The 16786-nt window shown below is 69.0% G+C and overlaps 2 protein-coding genes across 7 annotated transcripts; one reads left to right on the top strand and one right to left on the bottom strand.

The window, feature by feature from the left end:
- Positions 1 to 20: 20 nt before the first annotated feature.
- Positions 21 to 7266, top strand: OSBPL7 (oxysterol binding protein like 7). Of its 6 annotated transcripts, none has more exons than XM_065650912.1 (23): positions 21 to 75; positions 994 to 1175; positions 1384 to 1509; positions 1651 to 1704; positions 1814 to 1927; positions 2013 to 2132; positions 2226 to 2346; positions 2432 to 2535; positions 2630 to 2722; positions 2826 to 2955; positions 3062 to 3186; positions 3353 to 3433; positions 3510 to 3641; positions 4133 to 4223; positions 4298 to 4575; positions 4961 to 5098; positions 5174 to 5237; positions 5311 to 5389; positions 5473 to 5617; positions 6062 to 6203; positions 6292 to 6418; positions 6494 to 6616; positions 6814 to 7266. In XM_065650912.1, the coding sequence occupies exons 2-23, from the start codon at positions 1083 to 1085 to the stop codon at positions 6920 to 6922; spliced, it is 2589 nt and encodes an 862-aa protein (XP_065506984.1). In that variant the 5' UTR covers positions 21 to 75; positions 994 to 1082; the 3' UTR covers positions 6923 to 7266. The 6 variants fall into 6 exon arrangements, with proteins under 6 accessions (XP_065506984.1, XP_065506985.1, XP_065506986.1 ...); XM_065650913.1 differs by having other exon boundaries at positions 27 to 75; positions 997 to 1175; positions 1387 to 1509; XM_065650914.1 differs by having other exon boundaries at positions 27 to 75; positions 997 to 1175; positions 2013 to 2042.
- A 425-nt stretch (positions 7267 to 7691) lies between these two features.
- Positions 7692 to 15523, bottom strand: TBX21 (T-box transcription factor 21). The gene is made up of 6 exons (XM_065650921.1): positions 15066 to 15523; positions 9343 to 9497; positions 9136 to 9257; positions 8906 to 9064; positions 8495 to 8556; positions 7692 to 8402 (listed from the first exon to the last, which is right to left on the bottom strand). The coding sequence occupies exons 1-6, from the start codon at positions 15521 to 15523 to the stop codon at positions 7763 to 7765; spliced, it is 1596 nt and encodes a 531-aa protein (XP_065506993.1). The 3' UTR covers positions 7692 to 7762.
- Between the last annotated feature and the right edge of the window lie 1263 nt (positions 15524 to 16786).

Genomic DNA, 16786 nt, shown 5'->3' with positions numbered 1-16786 from the left:
CCTTCCGTGTTCCGGTTCCTGCAGCCGCCGGCCGGGATGCGACCGGCCCCGGCTCCGCGCCCGCCGCCCGCCCAGGTGAGCACCGGGGACCCGAACCGGGGGCGGCACCGGCCCCGCGCCCCCTGCCAAGGTCCCGCCGGCCCCGGCAGCCGGCCCCGGCTCCTGCGCGCTGCTCGGGGGGTGGCACTTGCTGGGGGACACGGCGGGGACTTGGCTCCACGCAGGGGGGGCACCGGGTTGCGGGGGTCGTGCCCGATGTTGTGCCCTGTCCGGGCTTTGCCCGCCCCCGGAGGGCGCTGCAGACAGAGGGGGCGGCTGGGGCGGCCCCCCCAGCCCCGCCGCCGGGCGAGGGGTCGGTGCTGTCCCCGGGCAGCGCCCGGCGGGTCCCCGAGCTGGGCAGGGCGGGGGACCGGGCTGCGCTTACCGGGGCCGCCGGTACCGGGGCTTGGCCGCTGTCCCCGTGTTGTCCCAGGACGCTGGGGACACCGGGTACCCTGGTAGGGGCAGCGCTGGAGGGAGGCGGCGAGGTGGGGGGGAGCTTCCCCGTGCCTCAGTTTCCCCCTCCTGTAATTGAGAGGGGTGAGGGGAACAGCCGGGCCAGGTCGGGGTTTTGGGGGAGCATGTCCTGGCTCGGGGTGCCGGGGTCTCTGTACCCCGTGTCACCCTCCCAGCTGTGCCCACCGCGGGGGTGTCCCATGTCACCGAATCTGGGTGACGGGGTGGGAGTGGGTCCGGACTCTGGACCCGGCGTGCGGGCGAGGGATGGGCGGCGGAGCCGAGATAAGGCTGGGTGGGGTCGAAGGCTCCACCTTGTGCAGAAGCTTCTGGGTCCCGGACAAAGTCACGTGCGAGGTGTCCCACTCCTGGGACAGGAGGGTCCCCCACCCCTTGTCCCCGCAGGGAAGGGATGGGGTGTCTGGCCGGGCAGGAAAGCCGTGGGCAGGGGGGTGATGCTCTCCCTGGGCTCCCTGACGTGGCCCCCCCTCCCCGCAGCAGCTCCCACCGTGACAGCCGAGCTCGGACCCCCAGCCCTGCAGCACGGACGGGACGGGGGGCTTGGCTGGCCCCCCAGCCCTCCAGCCATGGGCAGCCACGAGAAGGACCCGTCCTCTCCGAAAAGGGCCCTGTCCCGCTCCAACAGCACCGTGTCTTCCAAGCACAGCAGCATCCAGCAGGTTGTGGGGGACTCCAGGCTGGGGGGGTCAGCAGGATGCCAGTGGTGCCCCCAGGCTGGACTGGGGGTGCTGTGGGGCCCGGGGGCAGCTTCACTCCACTTTAAGAAGGGGGATACAGAGATGTCCCCTGGGGAGTACCAAGCGTCCCTGCCTGGGGACAAGGTGGGGAGCACCCCGGGTGCCAAGGGCCCCCCGTTCTGACCCCCAGCAGGGCTCGGAGAGCTGGGAGGTGCTGGAGGAGCCGCGGGTGGGGGGCAGCCCGGGCCGGGAGCCGCGGCGCCATGAGGGCTACCTGCTCAAGAAAAGGAAATGGCCCCTGAAGGGCTGGCACAAGGTAATGGAGTGGCTGGCCCTGGGTGTCCCCTGGCCACCCCTGGGTGCCGTCCCCAGCCCTGGGGTGATTTGGGCCCCTGGAGAGGGGGGCTGCAGGGCCCAGGCTCTGCTCCCTGAAACAATCATCCTTCTCTGTCCCCAGAGGTACTTTGTGCTGGAAAACGGCATCTTGAAATACGCCACCACGCGCCAGGACGTGAGTGTGGGGACACGCTGCGTCTGTGCAGCCCCCCGAGGGCTGGAGGCGGGGGACACCCTCAGGAAGGGGGATCTTCCCCCTCACACGTGTCCCTGGGGTCCCCCAGGTCCTCAAGGGCAAACTGCACGGATCCATTGATGTCCGTCAGTCCGTCATGTCCATCAACAAGAAGGCACAGCGGGTGGACCTGGACACGGAGGAGAACATCTACCACCTCAAGGTGCTGGGGGGGCCGCAGCCAGGACCGGGGGCTTTGGGACACCCCACCTATGTCCCTCACACCCCAACTCACCCCTGTCCCACAGATCAAGTCCCCGGAGCTCTTTGCCAGCTGGGTGAGCAGCCTCTGCTCCCACCACCAGGGCGAGGGGCCCGAGCCCTGCCCCAGGGGGGGCCCCGCGGGGAGGACCCCCCCAGACACGCAGGTGGGTGGCACCTCGGGGTGGCGATGCGAGGCAGCGCCCGGGCACAGGGCTCCCCACGACAGCCCCGGGGGTGTCCCTCGTCCCCCGCTGCAGGGCCTGTGGACGCGGATCCTGCCCTCGGGCAGCGCCCCTGCCCTCTCCACCCTCGCCAGCTCCCGGGACAAGGTGAACGCGTGGCTGAAGGACAGCGAGGGGCTGGAGCGCTGCTCGGCCGGTGAGCAGGGCGAGAGGGGACGTGTGCGGCGAGGGGGATGCCTCGTCCCCCCTCGCTGACCGGGCTCGCTCTGTGCCCGCTGCAGAGCTGTCGGAGTGCCAGGCGAAGCTGCAGGAGCTGACGGCCATGCTGCAGAGCCTGGAGACCCTGCACCGCATCCCCTCAGCCCCCCTCATCTCCGGCAGCCAGGTGAGCGCGGCGGGGGGGGCCCGGGGCTGAGCATTGCCCCCTGAGCCCCCTTTCTGGGGAGGGTCTGACTCCAGCCCCCTCCTCTCGCTTGCAGCCCTCTGCTGCCACGGAGAGGCCGAAGAAGGGCAGGAGAACCACCAAGATTTGGTGCACCCAGAGCTTCGCAAAGGACGACACCATCGGCAGGGTGAGGGTGGGTGGGTGGGTGGGTGTCCCTGCAAGCTCTGCTGCCGCTGGCTGAGCCCCTGGGGCCCCCCGGGGCCCCGCTGACCCCTGTCCCCCCCCACAAGGTGGGCCGCCTGCACGGCTCCGTCCCCAACCTCTCGCGCTACCTGGAGCTGTCCCAGAGCCAGCTGCCCTTCAGCCTGCCCCCCGAGTACAGCCAGCTGCAGCGGAGCTTCTGGGTCCTGGCGCAGAAAGGTGGGATCGGGCGGGGGGCTGAGCCCCACCGGGGGTCGCGGTGGCGGCAGGGTGGGTGCTGGGGGGCCGTGCTGCAGCCCCAGCGCCTGCCCGTGTCTCCCGGCAGTGCACGGCTCGCTCAGCAGCGTGGTGGCTGCGCTGCTGGCCGAGAGGGCCCGTCTGGAGGAGATGCGGCAGGCGCTGGCCCGGCGGCACTCAGCACCGCGCCCCGGTGGTGCCGGCAACGCCGGGGTGAGGAATCCTGGGGAGTCCGGGCAGGGTCCTGATGGAGCCCCCAGGCGGTTGTGGCTGTTGGGTGCAGCGAGGTGGCAGGTCTCAGCCTGGTGGTGACCCCCGCTCCCCGTCGGGGTGGAGGGGACATGCTGGGGGGTTCAGCTCAGCCCCTCCACCTCTGCAGGCTGCCCTGCGGCGCTTCCACTCCCTCTCCGTCTCCTCTGACACCACCCTGGACTCCTTTGCCTCGCTGCATCCCGACGAGGTGAGGGGGAGGCGGGATGGCGCGGGGCTTTGGGGCCCCCCCGGGCGGGGGTCTGAGGTGGTGGCTGTCCCCGCAGCCGGACGCGCTGCCGGCCAAGGGCCGCGAGCAGCAGCTCTCCAACCGCAGCATCGTCTCGCTGGCCGACTCGCACACCGAGTTCTTCGACGCCTGCGAGGTCCTCCTGTCCGCCAGCTCCTCCGAGAACGAGGTGGGGCGGGGCTTCTGGGGGCGGGGCCACGACAAAGGGGCGGGGCTCTGCTGGCGGGGTGGGGTCTCTGCAGACCCTCCCCCGCTGTCCCTGTTCAGCTGTTTCTGGGCGTTCATCTCTCACTTTTCTCTCCCCCGTCCTCTCCCCATTAGCCGGCCCGGGAGCTGCCTCCCATGTCCCCCCCGGCCCCCGTGTCCCCTGCAGCCCCCCGTAGCCCCCCACCTCGGGGTCTCCGCAGTCTCTGAGCCCGGCGGCGGGGGCCGGGTGCTGCCGGTGCCCCCTCCGCCCCTGCTCCCCCCTCCTGCAGCCCCACCGGTACCCACCACCCCCTCCCCGTCCTGCCTTCCCAGCCCATCCCAGGCACCCGAGTCTCGTCCCATCCTTCCGGGGGGCCCCTGCCCGTTACAACCCCTCCTGCCCCGCCCCCGCTGGGGTAACGCCCCCGCCCCGGGACCCCCGAAGCCGCCGACGGTTCCCTGCGCCCCCCCCAGCCCTCGGACGACGAGTCGTGCATCAGCGAAGCCACCACCAGCGTCTGCGAGGATGCGGCGGAGCCGGGAGGGCCGGGCCGCCCCCCGACAGGTACAGGGAGAGGACACCGGCGAGGGGACCGGGGCGGGGGCCGCAGCTCCGCCCCACCGCCCGCTGCCCGGCAGGAGCTGAGGGTGCGGGGACGCCCGTGGAGCCGCCGCCGCTGGAGCTACCGGGGCCGGACCCGCGGCGGCGGAGCCGCCTGCCCGCCCCCCCCGCGCCCCCGGGGGACGTGAGCCTGTGGGGGCTGCTGCGGAGCAGCGTGGGGAAGGACCTGTCACGCGTGGCGCTGCCCGTGCAGCTCAACGAGCCGCTCAACACGCTCCAGCGGCTCTGCGAGGAGCTGGAGTACAGCGGGCTGCTGGACCGCGCCAGCCGCGCCCGCGACCCCCGCCAGCGCCTGGTGAGACGGGCTCGGGGACACGGGGGGCTGTCGGGACACGTGGGCGCAGGGGACACGGAGGCTCAGCCGCGACCCCCAGCAGCGCCGGGCGTGGGCAAGGGGCGCGAGACCGCGGGGGGACCACGCCCACAACGGGCGTGGCAGAACAAAACCACACCCACTGGAGGGAGGGGCAGGAGGCCGCGGTACCACGCCCCGAAGGGCGGGGCTGGGTTTTACCACGCCCGTGGGGGGCGGAGCGCGGCGATACCACGCCCCCGAGAGGAGGGGCGCTTCATTGTCACGCCCCCCCGAAGGGCGTGGCGAGGCCAAACCACGCCCCCAGGGGCGGGGCGCGGGGTGCGTGCCCGGCGCGGTGGCAGCGGTGACCGGTGTGTGCTCACAGGTGTACGTGGCTGCCTTCGCCGTGTCCGCCTACGCCTCCACCTACTACCGGGCGGGCAGCAAACCCTTCAACCCGGTGCTGGGCGAGACCTACGAGTGCGTGCGGCCCGACCGCGGGTTCCGCTTCATCAGCGAGCAGGTGGGGACAGGAACTGGGACGGGGAGGGGGACGGAGCGGGACAGGGCAGTGGCACGTCCTTCTTCCTCTCGCCAGGTCTGCCACCACCCTCCCATCTCCGCCTGCCACGCCGAGTCTGACAACTTCATCTTCTGGCAAGGTGGGTGCCCGGGGGGTGGTGGGGACTCATGAAGGGTCATGGGGAGGCCTCATCTCCTCCCACCTCCTCGCAGACATGAGGTGGAAGAACAAATTCTGGGGCAAATCCCTGGAGATTGTCCCCGTGGGCACCGTCAACGTCCAGCTGCCCAGGTGAGACCCCAGCAGGTGACACCCCCCCCACCACGGTGTCACCCTGCCTGTCCACCCCCCATGACACGCAGCGCTGCCCGCAGGACCGGGGACCACTTTGAGTGGAACAAGGTGACCACGTGCATCCACAACGTCCTCAGTGGCCCCCGCTGGATCGAGCACTACGGGGAGGTGCTGATCCGCAACACCCGCGACGCCTCCTACCACTGCAAGATCACCTTCTGCAAGGTGCGCCTGCCCTGCCCCACCCTGCCCCACCCTGCCCCACCCTGCCACAGCCCCACCTCTCCCAGCCCCTCCCTGGCCCCACCCTTTAGCCTCTGGGCTCCGCCCATCCCATAGCTCCACCCTCCCATGTGCCCTGACTCCACCTGGCCCCGCCCCTTCAGATGTGGCCCCGCCCCCTTGACCCACATCTCATCTAAATGCTGTTGTTGCCCCGCCCCTTCCCTGACCCCACCCTTTCCCAACGGCCCCGCCCCTCACTTGTGGCCCCGCCCTTTCCAAACAGCCCCGCCCTTTTCCCAGTGGCCCCACCCCTCACTTAGCACCCCTCCCATTCCCAGTGACTCCACCCTTTCCCCACGGCCCCGCCCCTCACTCAGGGCCCCACCCTTTCCCCACGGCCCCGCCCCAGCCCCGCCCGCCCCGCCCAGCCCCGTGTGGCCGCAGGCGCGGTACTGGGGCGCGGGGGCCAACGAGGTGCAGGGCGCCGTGCTGAGCCGCAGCGGGGTGGTGGTGGAGCGCCTGGCCGGCAAGTGGCACGAGGGGCTGCACCGCGGCCCCCCCCCGGGACAGTGCATCTGGAGAGCCAGTAAGGACCTGGGGCAGGTGGGAGGGGGCCACGCTGGGGGAGAAAAACCCACCCTGGGGTCTCAGCGCTGTGTGTTCCCCCCCCACAGACCCCATGCCCCACGACCACGAGAGGTATTACGGCTTCACCCAGTTCGCGCTGGAGCTGAACGAGCTGACGCCGGAGCTGCGGCGGGTCCTGCCCACCACCGACACCCGCCTGCGCCCCGACCAGCGGTCAGCAGCACCCCGGCACCGCGGCGGGGGCGCCGAGGCCGCCCAGCTCCGTACAGCGATGTGTCCCCCCCACAGGTACCTGGAGGAAGGCAACGTGCCCGCGGCTGAGACGCAGAAGCGCCAGATCGAGCAGCTGCAGCGGGACCGGCGCCGCGTGATGGAGGAGAATAATATCACACACCAGGCTCGCTTCTTCAGGTCTGGCATGGGGGGGCCGGGGGGGGTCCTGGGGCTGGTGTATGGCACGGCGGATGGGACACAGGGGTCCCGGGGCTGACATTGGGGTGATGGTTGGGGACCCTGTGGCTCAGAGGGATGCGGGGCTCTCAGGGAATGGGGGAGACCCCCTAGGGGGTGTCGATGGCCCCCCCAGCTGTGTGTCCCCCCACGTGCAGGCGGCTGACGGACTCCAGCGGCAAAGAGTCGTGGGTCACCAACAACACCTACTGGAAGCTGCGCCTGGACCCCGGCTTTGCCCACCTGGACAGCGCGGTGCTCTGGTAGCAACCCCCACGTGGGGCGCTGTGCCCCCCCAGCTCATCACAGCAGAGATACCCAGCAGTGGGGCTGGTCCCCCCCGCACTGAGGGCGCAGCCCCCACGCCTCAGCCGTTTTGCTGGTGTTTAAGCAAAACTGTGATATAAAAGGGGGGGGCACAGGGAGTGTCACCCCCCTACCCCAGGGCAGAGCCTCGGGGCTGGCTGGGGTGCTTGGGGATGGGCTGGTGGTGCCCCCCCTGCCCTGGGGACACAGGACACCTGGGTCCCTGGCTCACCATGGCGGGGCGGCAGGGGGGCCTGGGGTGCCCGCAGGCGGGCAGACTCCTTGCCCCCCCCCATACTGTGCACAGGAGCTGCTCTAATAAAGGCTGCAGGGAGCTGGGGGGTGCAGAGAGCTTCCTTCTCCCCGCTCCCGGCCCAGGATGCCTGGGTCCCCCCAGGGAGCGGGGGACACGAGTCCCTTAACCCCCCCGTGCCTCAGTTTCCCTCCTGCACGCACAGAGCAGAGCCGAGCCCCACAGCGTCCCTTTTATTGCGAGATATGCTGCTGCTCCTGGCCCCACGCCAGGCACAGGGGGTCTCAATAAATACTTCAGCATTAACCCCCCCACCCCTTAAAAACCACCGACAACAACAACAAAAAAAATGCCCTGTCCCCCCCGTCCCTTCCCAGTCACCCCCGTGGCCCCACTGGGGTGGCACCGGGGGCGATCGGCTGCAGCCCCCCCGTCCACTCAAGTCTTCCCTGGATAAGGGTGTTAAACGGGGGGTGGGGGCACACACAGGACCAGCTCCCATGGCCTTGGGGTGCAGGGGAGGGGGTGTCTGAGCCCCCCGGCGCGGCTCAGTTGCCATAGAAGCCGTAGTAGCCACCATCAGCGCCCAGGTCCTTGTCGTAGATGTCCCCGTTTCGGGGCGGGGGCGAGCTCTCGGCGCTGGAGGGGTACGGGGACACCCGCCGCCGCTTGCACTCGTACAGCCCCGAGTCCGAGGAGTCCCCCGAAAGCGTGGGGGGGGGCTCGGGGGGGGCCCAGCCCTCCACCTCCTTCCCCTTCTCCTCCCGGGGCTCCCGGTACCAGCCCAGAGCCCCGGGGCTGCCCTTGGGGCCGTACTGCCCGGGGCTCCAGCCCCCCCCGAGCCCCCCCGGGCCCTCGGGGTAGTAGGGCAGAGCGGGGTGGGGGGCGAAGGGTTTCACCCCATAGGGCACCAGTTTGCCCCCCCCATACCCCACCTCGTAGCCGCCATACTCCAGTGCCCCGGGGGCGGGGGGCTGCTGGGGGGTGAAGTACCAGCGCGGGGGGTCCTTGGGGGGCAGGGGCAGCGCAGCCCCCCGCTCTGGCCCCCCGAAGAAGCGGCCGGGGGGGGCCAGCGGGTACTGCTCGGGCAGGAAGGGCTGGAAGCAGGGGGCTGGCAGGAGCTGCTGGCACCCGGCACCGTCCGGCGGGGATGGGGTGAGGCGGTCGCCCTCCGAGGCCGTGTACATCCTGGGGGGGGACAGGGTGGGATTGCGGGGGACGATGCCCTCCGGCAGCTGGGGCTGGGGGGGACGGCAGCGGGAGGGTGGGGGGACACTCACGAGTCAAAGTTGTCGCGGAAGCCTTTGGCGAAGGGGTTGTGGTCGATCTTCAGCTGGGTGATCTGGGGGATGGACATGGGGATGGGGGGGCTGCTGCCAGCCTGCCCCTGCTTAGGGGATGCAGGGGTTACTGGGGGGCTACTGGGATGCCAAGGGGATGCAGGGGGGGTACCAGGGGTCATGGAGATGCTGCAGATGGGGCGTGTTGGCGGCGGGGAGGGGCACTGGGGTGATGCCAGTGGGGTGACCCTGGTGCTGGGGACCTCGTGGGGCTATTGGGGGGGTTGCTGTCATGATACTGGGCTGTATCAGAGTTTCTGTGGCCCGGGGGGGTGCCGGGGTTCCTGTGCTGCTGGGGGGCTGTGTGTGTGTGGCGGGGGGGGAACTCGCATTTTGGGGACCGGTACTCACGTCGGCGTTCTGGTAGGCTGTGACGGCGATGAACTGGGTCTCGGGGAAGGCGAAGGTGTGGGTGTGCGGGGAGGGGTGCGCGTCCTCGCCCTCGCCCTCCTTCACCTCCGTCACGTGCAGCCGCGGCTGGTACTTGTGCAGCGACTGCAGCACGATCATCTGGGGGGGCAGAGGGAGGTCGGGGGCGCGTGCGGACGCGGCGCAGCCCGGCGCGGCGGCGGGACCCTTACCTGGCCCACGTTGTTGGCCGCACCCTTGTTGTTGGTGAGCTTCAGCTTCCCGAAGGAAACCTCCTGCCGCATCCAGTGGGCTCCCGTGTTGGGCGAGTCGGGGTGCAGGTAGAGGCGGTTCCCTGGGGAAGGGACAGCAAGGATGGGGTTACCCCCCAGCCCTGGCATAGCGAGGAGGATGAGGAAGGGGACGGGGGGGCGCTGTACCTGGCATGTTGCCCTCGGCTTTGCCGCACTGCACCCACTTGCCGCCCTGGTAGCGCCAGTGATGCTGGTCCACCAGCACCACATCCACGCAGACGCTGTAGTGGGCCACGGGGTTGAGCCCCGAGAGGCTGAAGCTGAGGAATGGGAACATGCGCCTGGGGAAGGGACAGAGGCGCAGACACTGTCACCCCCCCGCTCACCCCCAGCGCAAAGGCCTGCGGGGTGGGGGGAGCTCAGCCTTGTAGAGCGGTGATGGGGAAACTGAGGCACGGTGATGCCCTGGCCCCCCCAGTGCCCGGCTGGGTGCCCGTGAGGAGGTGACTGACCCTGGCAGCTGGGGGATGCTCTCGGGGCTGATCCCCCCCCGGCATCTTCCTCCCTCTCCCCGAGCACCTTCCGGATCGGAAACCAACACCGCTGCTATTTCGGGCTGGGCGCCAGCCTGCGCCAAGGGCAGGAAGGGGACAGGATGGGACAGCCGGGGGGGACCCTGGGGCTGCAGCTGCCACCCCCACAAGGGCTGCTCCCCACTGCCCCCCCACACCCAGCGGGGACCCCAAATCCCAGCCGTGGGTTGGGAGGTCAGACCTCCCCTACCCCTCAGAATTCAGTCCCTGCTTTTCCATCACCAGCCCCAGTAGTCCCAGTAGCTGGACTGGGACCACAGCTGGGGCGGCTGGTTCAGCCCCCCAGCAGAGCTCAGCTCTTCGACTACAGCATTTTGGTACCCGCTGAGTTTTGGATTTTGGAAACCAGCCTCAGCAGCCCCATCCCGACTGCCCAGCCACCCCATTAGCATCACCCACATTAACGAGCCATCATCAGGGAGCAGGACGGACCCCCCCACGCAGACTGACATGGGGGGCACAGGGGGCCCCCATCTCCCTGCCAGCTCTGCCTGGGTGCGATACACATGTGGCGATGGGGGATTCATCCTGACCACCCCCGGGAAGGAGGGCTGGGGGTGCTGAGACCTCACACGCCCCTGGCCCCCTCCCTCCCGTGGGCTGCGCCACTTCCCGTGTGCCGGTACCGGGTGGGCGAGGATGGGGGGTGGCTGGCAGCGTGGGGGGCGCTGGTTTCGCTCCCCTTCCCCATTTCCTCGAAGCACCGACGTTTCTTGTAAAACAGGTGCTGGGCTTTCTCTGAAAGGTCCCTGGAAAACCTCACCTGGGTGAGGGGTCCCGCATGGGGCTGGGGGAGTTTCCTCCTCCCCCCGTGGCAGAAGGGAAGGTGTGGGCCCGGGCTGGGGCCGGGAGGGGGGGCTGCCCCCCCGGAGCCGCCCTGCAGAGACCGGTGAGCTCATGACGAGGATGCACGATGCACCAAGGGGGCTGCCACCGCAGGACCCCAGCAGAGCCCCCGTGGCCGCCGTCCTGCCCTGAGCACCAACCGGGGGTGCAAAACACGGGTGAGGGGCTGGAGGACACAGAGCCCTGGGCGTGGGGCAGGAGATGGGGGATCGGCCACAGCACCAGGGGTGAGGAGCAGTGGAAAGAGCACGCACAGCCCGCGCTGACTCAAAATTGCCCTTGCGAGAGAGCGGGGAAAAGAAAAAGAAAGCAGAACTCAAGGCGAGGAGCCGCACGTGCGCTCCCCGGGGAGGGATGGACGGCGGCACCGAGCACCCCGGGTACCCCGAGCACCGCGGGTACCCCAGGGACCATCCGAGCCCCCGTCCCGCCACTCACGTGCCAAAAATGAGCAGCCCCCAAGGGTCACATCCCCTCCGGAGCCTGTGAGACGTGGCCATGCCGAGGGACACGGCAGTTCCTGCCACCGGTACAAACTGCAGCCACATCAAAGGGCGGCAGCGAGAGGCTGCACTGCCCCCGAGCCCCCCAAGCTCTCACCCCCGGTGCCAAAACCCTCACCAACACTGGCTCCCAGGACAGCAGTGAACCGGGGCGAGCAGCCAGGCTGGGTGCTGCACCAGCCCTGAGCTGCTGCAAGGAGCAAAGAGGAAGAAACCAGCTTTTTCTGGGGGTTTTTTTGTTGTTTTCTGGTTTGGTGTTGTTTTTTTTTTTTTTTGCACCTTGCTTGCTCTGACACCGCCAGTTCCCCGAGCCTCAAGCTGCTGGCGGAGCAGAGAAAGAGCCGCAGCTCACACGCTGCCGCGGTGCAAACCGCAGGGCTCGGCCGGGGCACGGCAGGGCGGGGGTAAGACCCGAAACCCTGCACGCTTCGCATTTATTTTTAAATCCCCCGGTGCTGGAGCTCCCAGGGCCGCTGCTCGGGCAGGACTCGCTTCCCCTGGGTTTGGCTCCCGTGGTTTGGGAGGTGCTGTGGTGGGGGGCAGGATGTCCCAACCAACTCACCCCACCTCTGTGTACCCCAAAAGCTGGGGGGGCACCTCTGGTGTCCCCCCTTTTGCACATTCGTTTCTGGAGCTCTGGAAGGGCTCCCAGCGCTTGCGCTGAGGTTTGCCCCTGCATGAACCCCTTGACTCGGGGCGCCGGGGGCAAAATGGGCTGCATGACCATGGGGCAGGCGAGCCAGGGGACATGGGGCACTGGGGACACACCGGCGCGTCCAGGGGACACGGGTGTCAAGAGGACACTGGGTGATGTGGAACCCTGGGGACACTGGGGTCAAGGGAACAGAGGGAGCAGAGGGTCAGGATGAACCCAGGTGGAGGGGAAATCTGGGGCCCAGGAGCACAAACCCCCACAGCCAGGGGTGCCCCCCCTGCCCTGTACCCTCCCTGCACCCCAGCAGCGCAGCAGGGGGGCTGCCGGCTTCCTGAGCCGCCTCCTCTCCCAGTACAACCCAGTCGCACCGGCCGCAAGAACCGTGGCCGCGTGGGAGATCGGCACAGCCCCCATTGCGCTCCACCTGTCCCCTGCCCCCACGGCACAGCTGCATGGCACAGCTGTATGGCACGGCTGCTCGGCATGGCACGGTGACACGGCGCGGCTGCATGGCACGGCACAGTGGCGTGGTGCTGCGCAGCTGTGTCACACAGCTGCACGGTTGCATGGCACGGCTGCTCGGCGCGGCATAGGCACATGGCACAGCTACATGGCAGCACGGCACCGTGGCACGGCTGCACCGCTGCCACCAGCCCCACGGAGCTGCCAGCCGGCCACCGGGTCCCCCCTTGTCACCACAGCCCAGCCAAACCATCCCCAAGTCCCCTCGAAAAGGCAGAAGCAGCCCTTGTGCTCCCCCAAATGCAGGGCCACCCGCTGCAACCCTCAAACCAAAGCCAACTCCCGTGTTCGCCAGATGCGAGCCCGGTCCTTGTGTCCCCAGCATCCCCCCCAAAGGCAACACCAGCCCTTGCACCCCCAAATGCAAAGCCAGCCCTTGCATCCCCAAGTGCACCGAGTCCCCCCAAAAGGCAAAGCCAGTCCTGGCTTCGCAGCAGAAAGCTGTGGGGCAGGAATTCCCCGGGCCCTTCGCATCCGGGGCCATGGTGAGTCCTTGGGGGTTTCCACAGGAATCCTGCCCTGGCTGAGCCCCGAGAGCCGCAGGGGACAGAGGAGGGATGGGGACCTGTGTGAGAAACTGGCAGGAAATTATTTTTGCAGGGTACGAGTGGACGTGGGATGGTGTGGGATGGCACAAGATGGCATGGAATGGCATGTCAGAGCTGGGGCAGGGAAGGTGCCGGGGGTGTAAATCCCAGTACCCAACCAGGTTCACCCCAGTGCCATCATGTCGCACCCAGCCGCAGCTCCTCTCCATGGGGATGTGTCCCAGGGACACAGGCAAGGAGGCACCAGTGCCACCAGGCAAGATGGGGCACCCACACCAGCGGGATGGGACATGTCCCCTGCCCCAGAGCCCCCCAGCCCAACGGGTGCCTGTTTTGGGGCGCACACCCCCTGCTTTGGGTTTTTCCTGTGTCTCAGCAGCGCTGCAGCCCGGCCCTGCACACAGATTTTTGCAAAAGCAGCCCAGAGTCGGGGGAAACGGATGTTTTGTGGCTCCGAGTTTGACATCTCCCCAGCTTGGGTTTGCCATGAGCCCCTCCAGCAGAAAGCACATCCCCCCCACACCCCAGCCCCACTGCAGAGCCATCACGGCAGGGATGGAGCTAGAAAAAGAACCCCCAAAATTGCCTGGCTTCAGGCTGGGAGCTGGCGGCAGAGCCCAGATGAGCTGGGGGGCAGACAGGACGGGATCTCGGGGACACCGCAGTTTCCAGATCCTCAGCACCAGATCCTGAGCCGCCCTGATGCCACGGGGTGGGCTCTGCCCCAGCACCCGCCACAGCAGCTGGGGAAAGAGAGGAGGGACGCGATGGGGCGAATTTCAGCGCGTTTCAGTAGGACTCGAATGACTGCGGGTGACAAACAGCCATCTGGGGGCCCCAACATCCCCGCCACTGCCTGGGCCGATGCTGGGGACATGTCACCCCATCGGTGCCAGTTTTCTGCCAGGCGGCCCTGAGGCCGGTGGGGGGAGCGAGCCCGGGAACGGCCGTGGCAAACCAAGCGGCTTTAACGCGTTTAGACTTCCACCACATTAAGCAGGTTGGTCTCAGCATCGAAGTGACACCGTCTGTCTCAGCTGAGGGAGGGGAGCGGGCACGGAGCATCGCTGCCGGCAGCGGGCAGAAAGAGACCCCCCTGGGCAGGGGGCTGGCGGTGGGCAGGGGGGGTCACTGCAGCAGGAGGGGCTGGGGGGTCTCTGCTGGTTACCCGGTGCAGGGCCAAAGGACGGGCTCGGGGGGGCACCAGCATTTCAGGCTCCCCTTGCTCCAAGTCGGGGTGACCCGAGGGCCCCCCCAGGCCTGTATCGCACCCTCCAGACCCTGCAAGTGGGGGTGTTGGCAGTGGTGGGGTGCACTTTAGCTCCCCCATATCCCGCCAGCCCCAGGAACCCCCAGCTCGTGAACACCCCAGGCAGGAGGCGGCACAGAGGGGACAGCAGGTGCCCGGCCACCGTGTCACCAACGGCTGTTTTAGCACCCAGGATGTTTCCGAAATGTTCCCCCTTCCCCGAGCACATCGAGGGCACCCAGCCTCTGCCTGCCCCACAGAGCAAGGCGGGGGATTTCCATCCCGGGGGGGGACAGCAAGTAGAGGGGGTGTCCCCCACCTGCCCGCTGTGCTTGGGGGACCCTCCTGCACCCTGGTCAGCACTGGGCTCTCGCTACTTGTTGCGGTGCTGAGCTCTGGATCCGGCCCGTGGGTTGGGGCCGGATAAATGCTGCCTCAGCCCCCCCGGCACCGTCTCCACAGGCTTCCTGGCACAACAAACCCTGCCTGGAGCTCCAGACACCCCCCTCTCCCACCCTGACATGGGTGGGGGCACCCCAGACCCCCTTCTCCTTCCAACAAGCCTCAACTACCCTAAAAAATGAGACCTGAGGGGTCAGGTCCGCTTTGCTCCTCCACTTTTTTCCTTTGCTCACACAGAAAAATGTCACCCCCAAACCCACAGAGACCCCTTCTTGCACACACATCCCCCTTGCACAGGCAGACGGGGACTCCCAGCCCCACAAACACCCCCACCCCACACATTCAGCCCTTTGGGAAGACGAGACAGGAACCTCCAGCCCTTCATTGCGCTGGCCACCCCCGGCCCATCCCGCAGCCCCCCAGCCTGCCCCGCACTCCCCTTTTGGCACCCCAGCATCCCCGTACCTGCGTCCCAGCCCACACCGAACTCCCACCGATGCCTGTGCAGGTCCCGGTATGGCTGCCGCTCTCTGCCCCAGTGCCCCACCGGTCCCCCACCCCGGTAACCCCCCCGGTAACCCCCCGGCTTACCTGCCCTGCTTGGTGATGATCATCTCGGTCTGGTGCTTGTGGAACTTGGCCCAGAGCGGGTAGTTGTTGAGCATCACCTGTACCTTCCCGGCCACCCGGTACCCGGGGAGGGCGCAGAGCGGCCCGGAGCGGGGGCACAGCGGGGCGGCCCCCCCGGCGTAAGCGCCCTCCGCACCCGCGTACAGCTCCGCGCCCGCGTAACCCTCCACCGCGTAACCCTCCACCGGGGCGGCGGCGGGGGGCGGCGGCGCCCGGTAAGGCGGGCACGGTCCCAGGAACCGGTTGCCGAAGGTACCGGCAGCACCGTAGGGCAGCGGGGGGGCTCCCGGCTCTGGTCCCCCCCCATCACCGTAATAAGCGGCGGCGTCCCGGGGGCCCGGCGGCTCCTTGCCGAAGCCGGCGGTGCCGCTGAGCATGGGGGCGGCGGGGCGGGGGGTGCCCGGCTCCAGCGCGCCCATGGACGGGCGGGGGGCACCGGCCCCGCTCAGCCACTCATGGGGGGGCCCCACCGGTGGTCCCGGGACCCGGAGCCCGGGAGCGTTTCAGCGGTGCCCGCCTCGCCGGGCTCCCGCCGCCCCCTCCATGCCCGGCGGCCCCGCGGGACGAGGGGGGCGAGCCGGGGCAGCCCGGGGAAAGCCAAGGGGAGGAGAAAAAACAAACCTGAAAAAATAATAATAAAAAAACCCCAAAACACCTGGAAAGCCCCCAAAAGTGCCGTTGAGAGGGCGTCCCCGCCCTGCCCCGCTGTTACCGGTGCTGCTGCCGGTGCCCTCACACGTTCCCCCGGCCCATCCCCGTGGCTCCGCGCCTCTTATCCAAAGAAGCGGCTCGGAGCCGGGAGCTCCGCCCACCCCCCCGCGGAGGCGGCCCCCCCCGGGCGGGGAGCGGGCACGGGGCGGGCCGGGGGCGGGCCGCGCGCGTCCCGGACACGCGGGGATGCGGGAGAAGATGTGGGACACGGGGGACACGGAGCGTGGGAGGAGATGGGGGACACGTGGGGACATGGGGCACTGGGAGGGGGGGGGACACGGGCAGGAGTGGGGACACGGGAGGGGACAGGGACACTACGGGGGGACACAGGGAGTGACCAAGGGGACAATGAAGAGGCCACACTCTTGGGTGCCCGACATTTTGGGTGTCCCCTGCACATTCTGGTGTCACAGCACACACAGGAGGTGGCTTGGGCTGGGGCCGGAGCTGGGGGCTCGTCCCGTTCCGGGCCACTTTCCCCTTCAGCCAGGTTTGGGGTGCTCCGAGTCCCTTGGGGACAAGCTGTGCTCCCCCAGTGCCCCCCCCGGGGCCAGGCCTCCTCAACACCTGCCCTTGACCCCGCTGTGCCAGGGGAAGTCCCCATGTCCCCTGGAGCCATCACGATGGCATTTTGCTCTGGAGGGGCCGCTTCCCTTGGCAGCATCCCCAGCTCAGCGCCCGTCAATACTTTCCATTCCCAGTGGGGCAGTGCCACAGGAGGGTGGGGGACGGCTGGGTGCCACCCCGCACGGAAGGACGAGTGACACTGCCACCGGCCTGCGTGTCCCCCTCCTGGGGTCCGGGCTCGGCCCCTGGGTGCAGGGATGTGAACAAGTGTCCCCACATTTGCGGGTCCCCTCTGGGGCTGGGGGGATGCGAGGGGAGGGGGGACAAAGGGGCACGTGTGGGTCTCTACCGAACCCACATCCTCTGGGATTGGCGGCCCTGGGGGGTGGCAGGTCACAGCGCTG

The sequence above is a fragment of the Caloenas nicobarica genome, chromosome 24, assembly GCF_036013445.1.
Source record: "Caloenas nicobarica isolate bCalNic1 chromosome 24, bCalNic1.hap1, whole genome shotgun sequence".
In the NCBI taxonomy this organism is placed as follows: Eukaryota; Metazoa; Chordata; class Aves; order Columbiformes; family Columbidae; genus Caloenas; species Caloenas nicobarica.
The sequence above is the reverse complement of the archived record's forward strand: the minus strand, read 5'-3'. Positions and strand labels throughout refer to the sequence as shown.

What these genes read in the sequence shown, in the direction of transcription:
- OSBPL7 (XM_065650912.1), top strand. Translation starts at nt 1,083, where the DNA reads ATGGGCAGCCACGAGAAGGACCCGTCCTCTCCGAAAAGGGCCCTGTCC. An exon ending in AGGACGACACCATCGGCAGG is followed by an intron (nt 2,723 to 2,825) that starts GTGAGGGTGGGT and finishes CCCCCCCACAAG; the next exon opens with GTGGGCCGCCTGCACGGCTC. An exon ending in ACAGTGCATCTGGAGAGCCA is followed by an intron (nt 6,204 to 6,291) that starts GTAAGGACCTGG and finishes CCCCCCCCACAG; the next exon opens with ACCCCATGCCCCACGACCAC.
- TBX21 (XM_065650921.1), bottom strand. Translation starts at nt 15,523, where the DNA reads ATGGGCGCGCTGGAGCCGGGCACCCCCCGCCCCGCCGCCCCCATGCTC. An exon ending in CAGCCTACCAGAACGCCGAC is followed by an intron (nt 8,557 to 8,905) that starts GTGAGTACCGGT and finishes TCCATCCCCCAG; the next exon opens with ATCACCCAGCTGAAGATCGA. An exon ending in TTCCGCGACAACTTTGACTC is followed by an intron (nt 8,403 to 8,494) that starts GTGAGTGTCCCC and finishes GTCCCCCCCCAG; the next exon opens with GATGTACACGGCCTCGGAGG.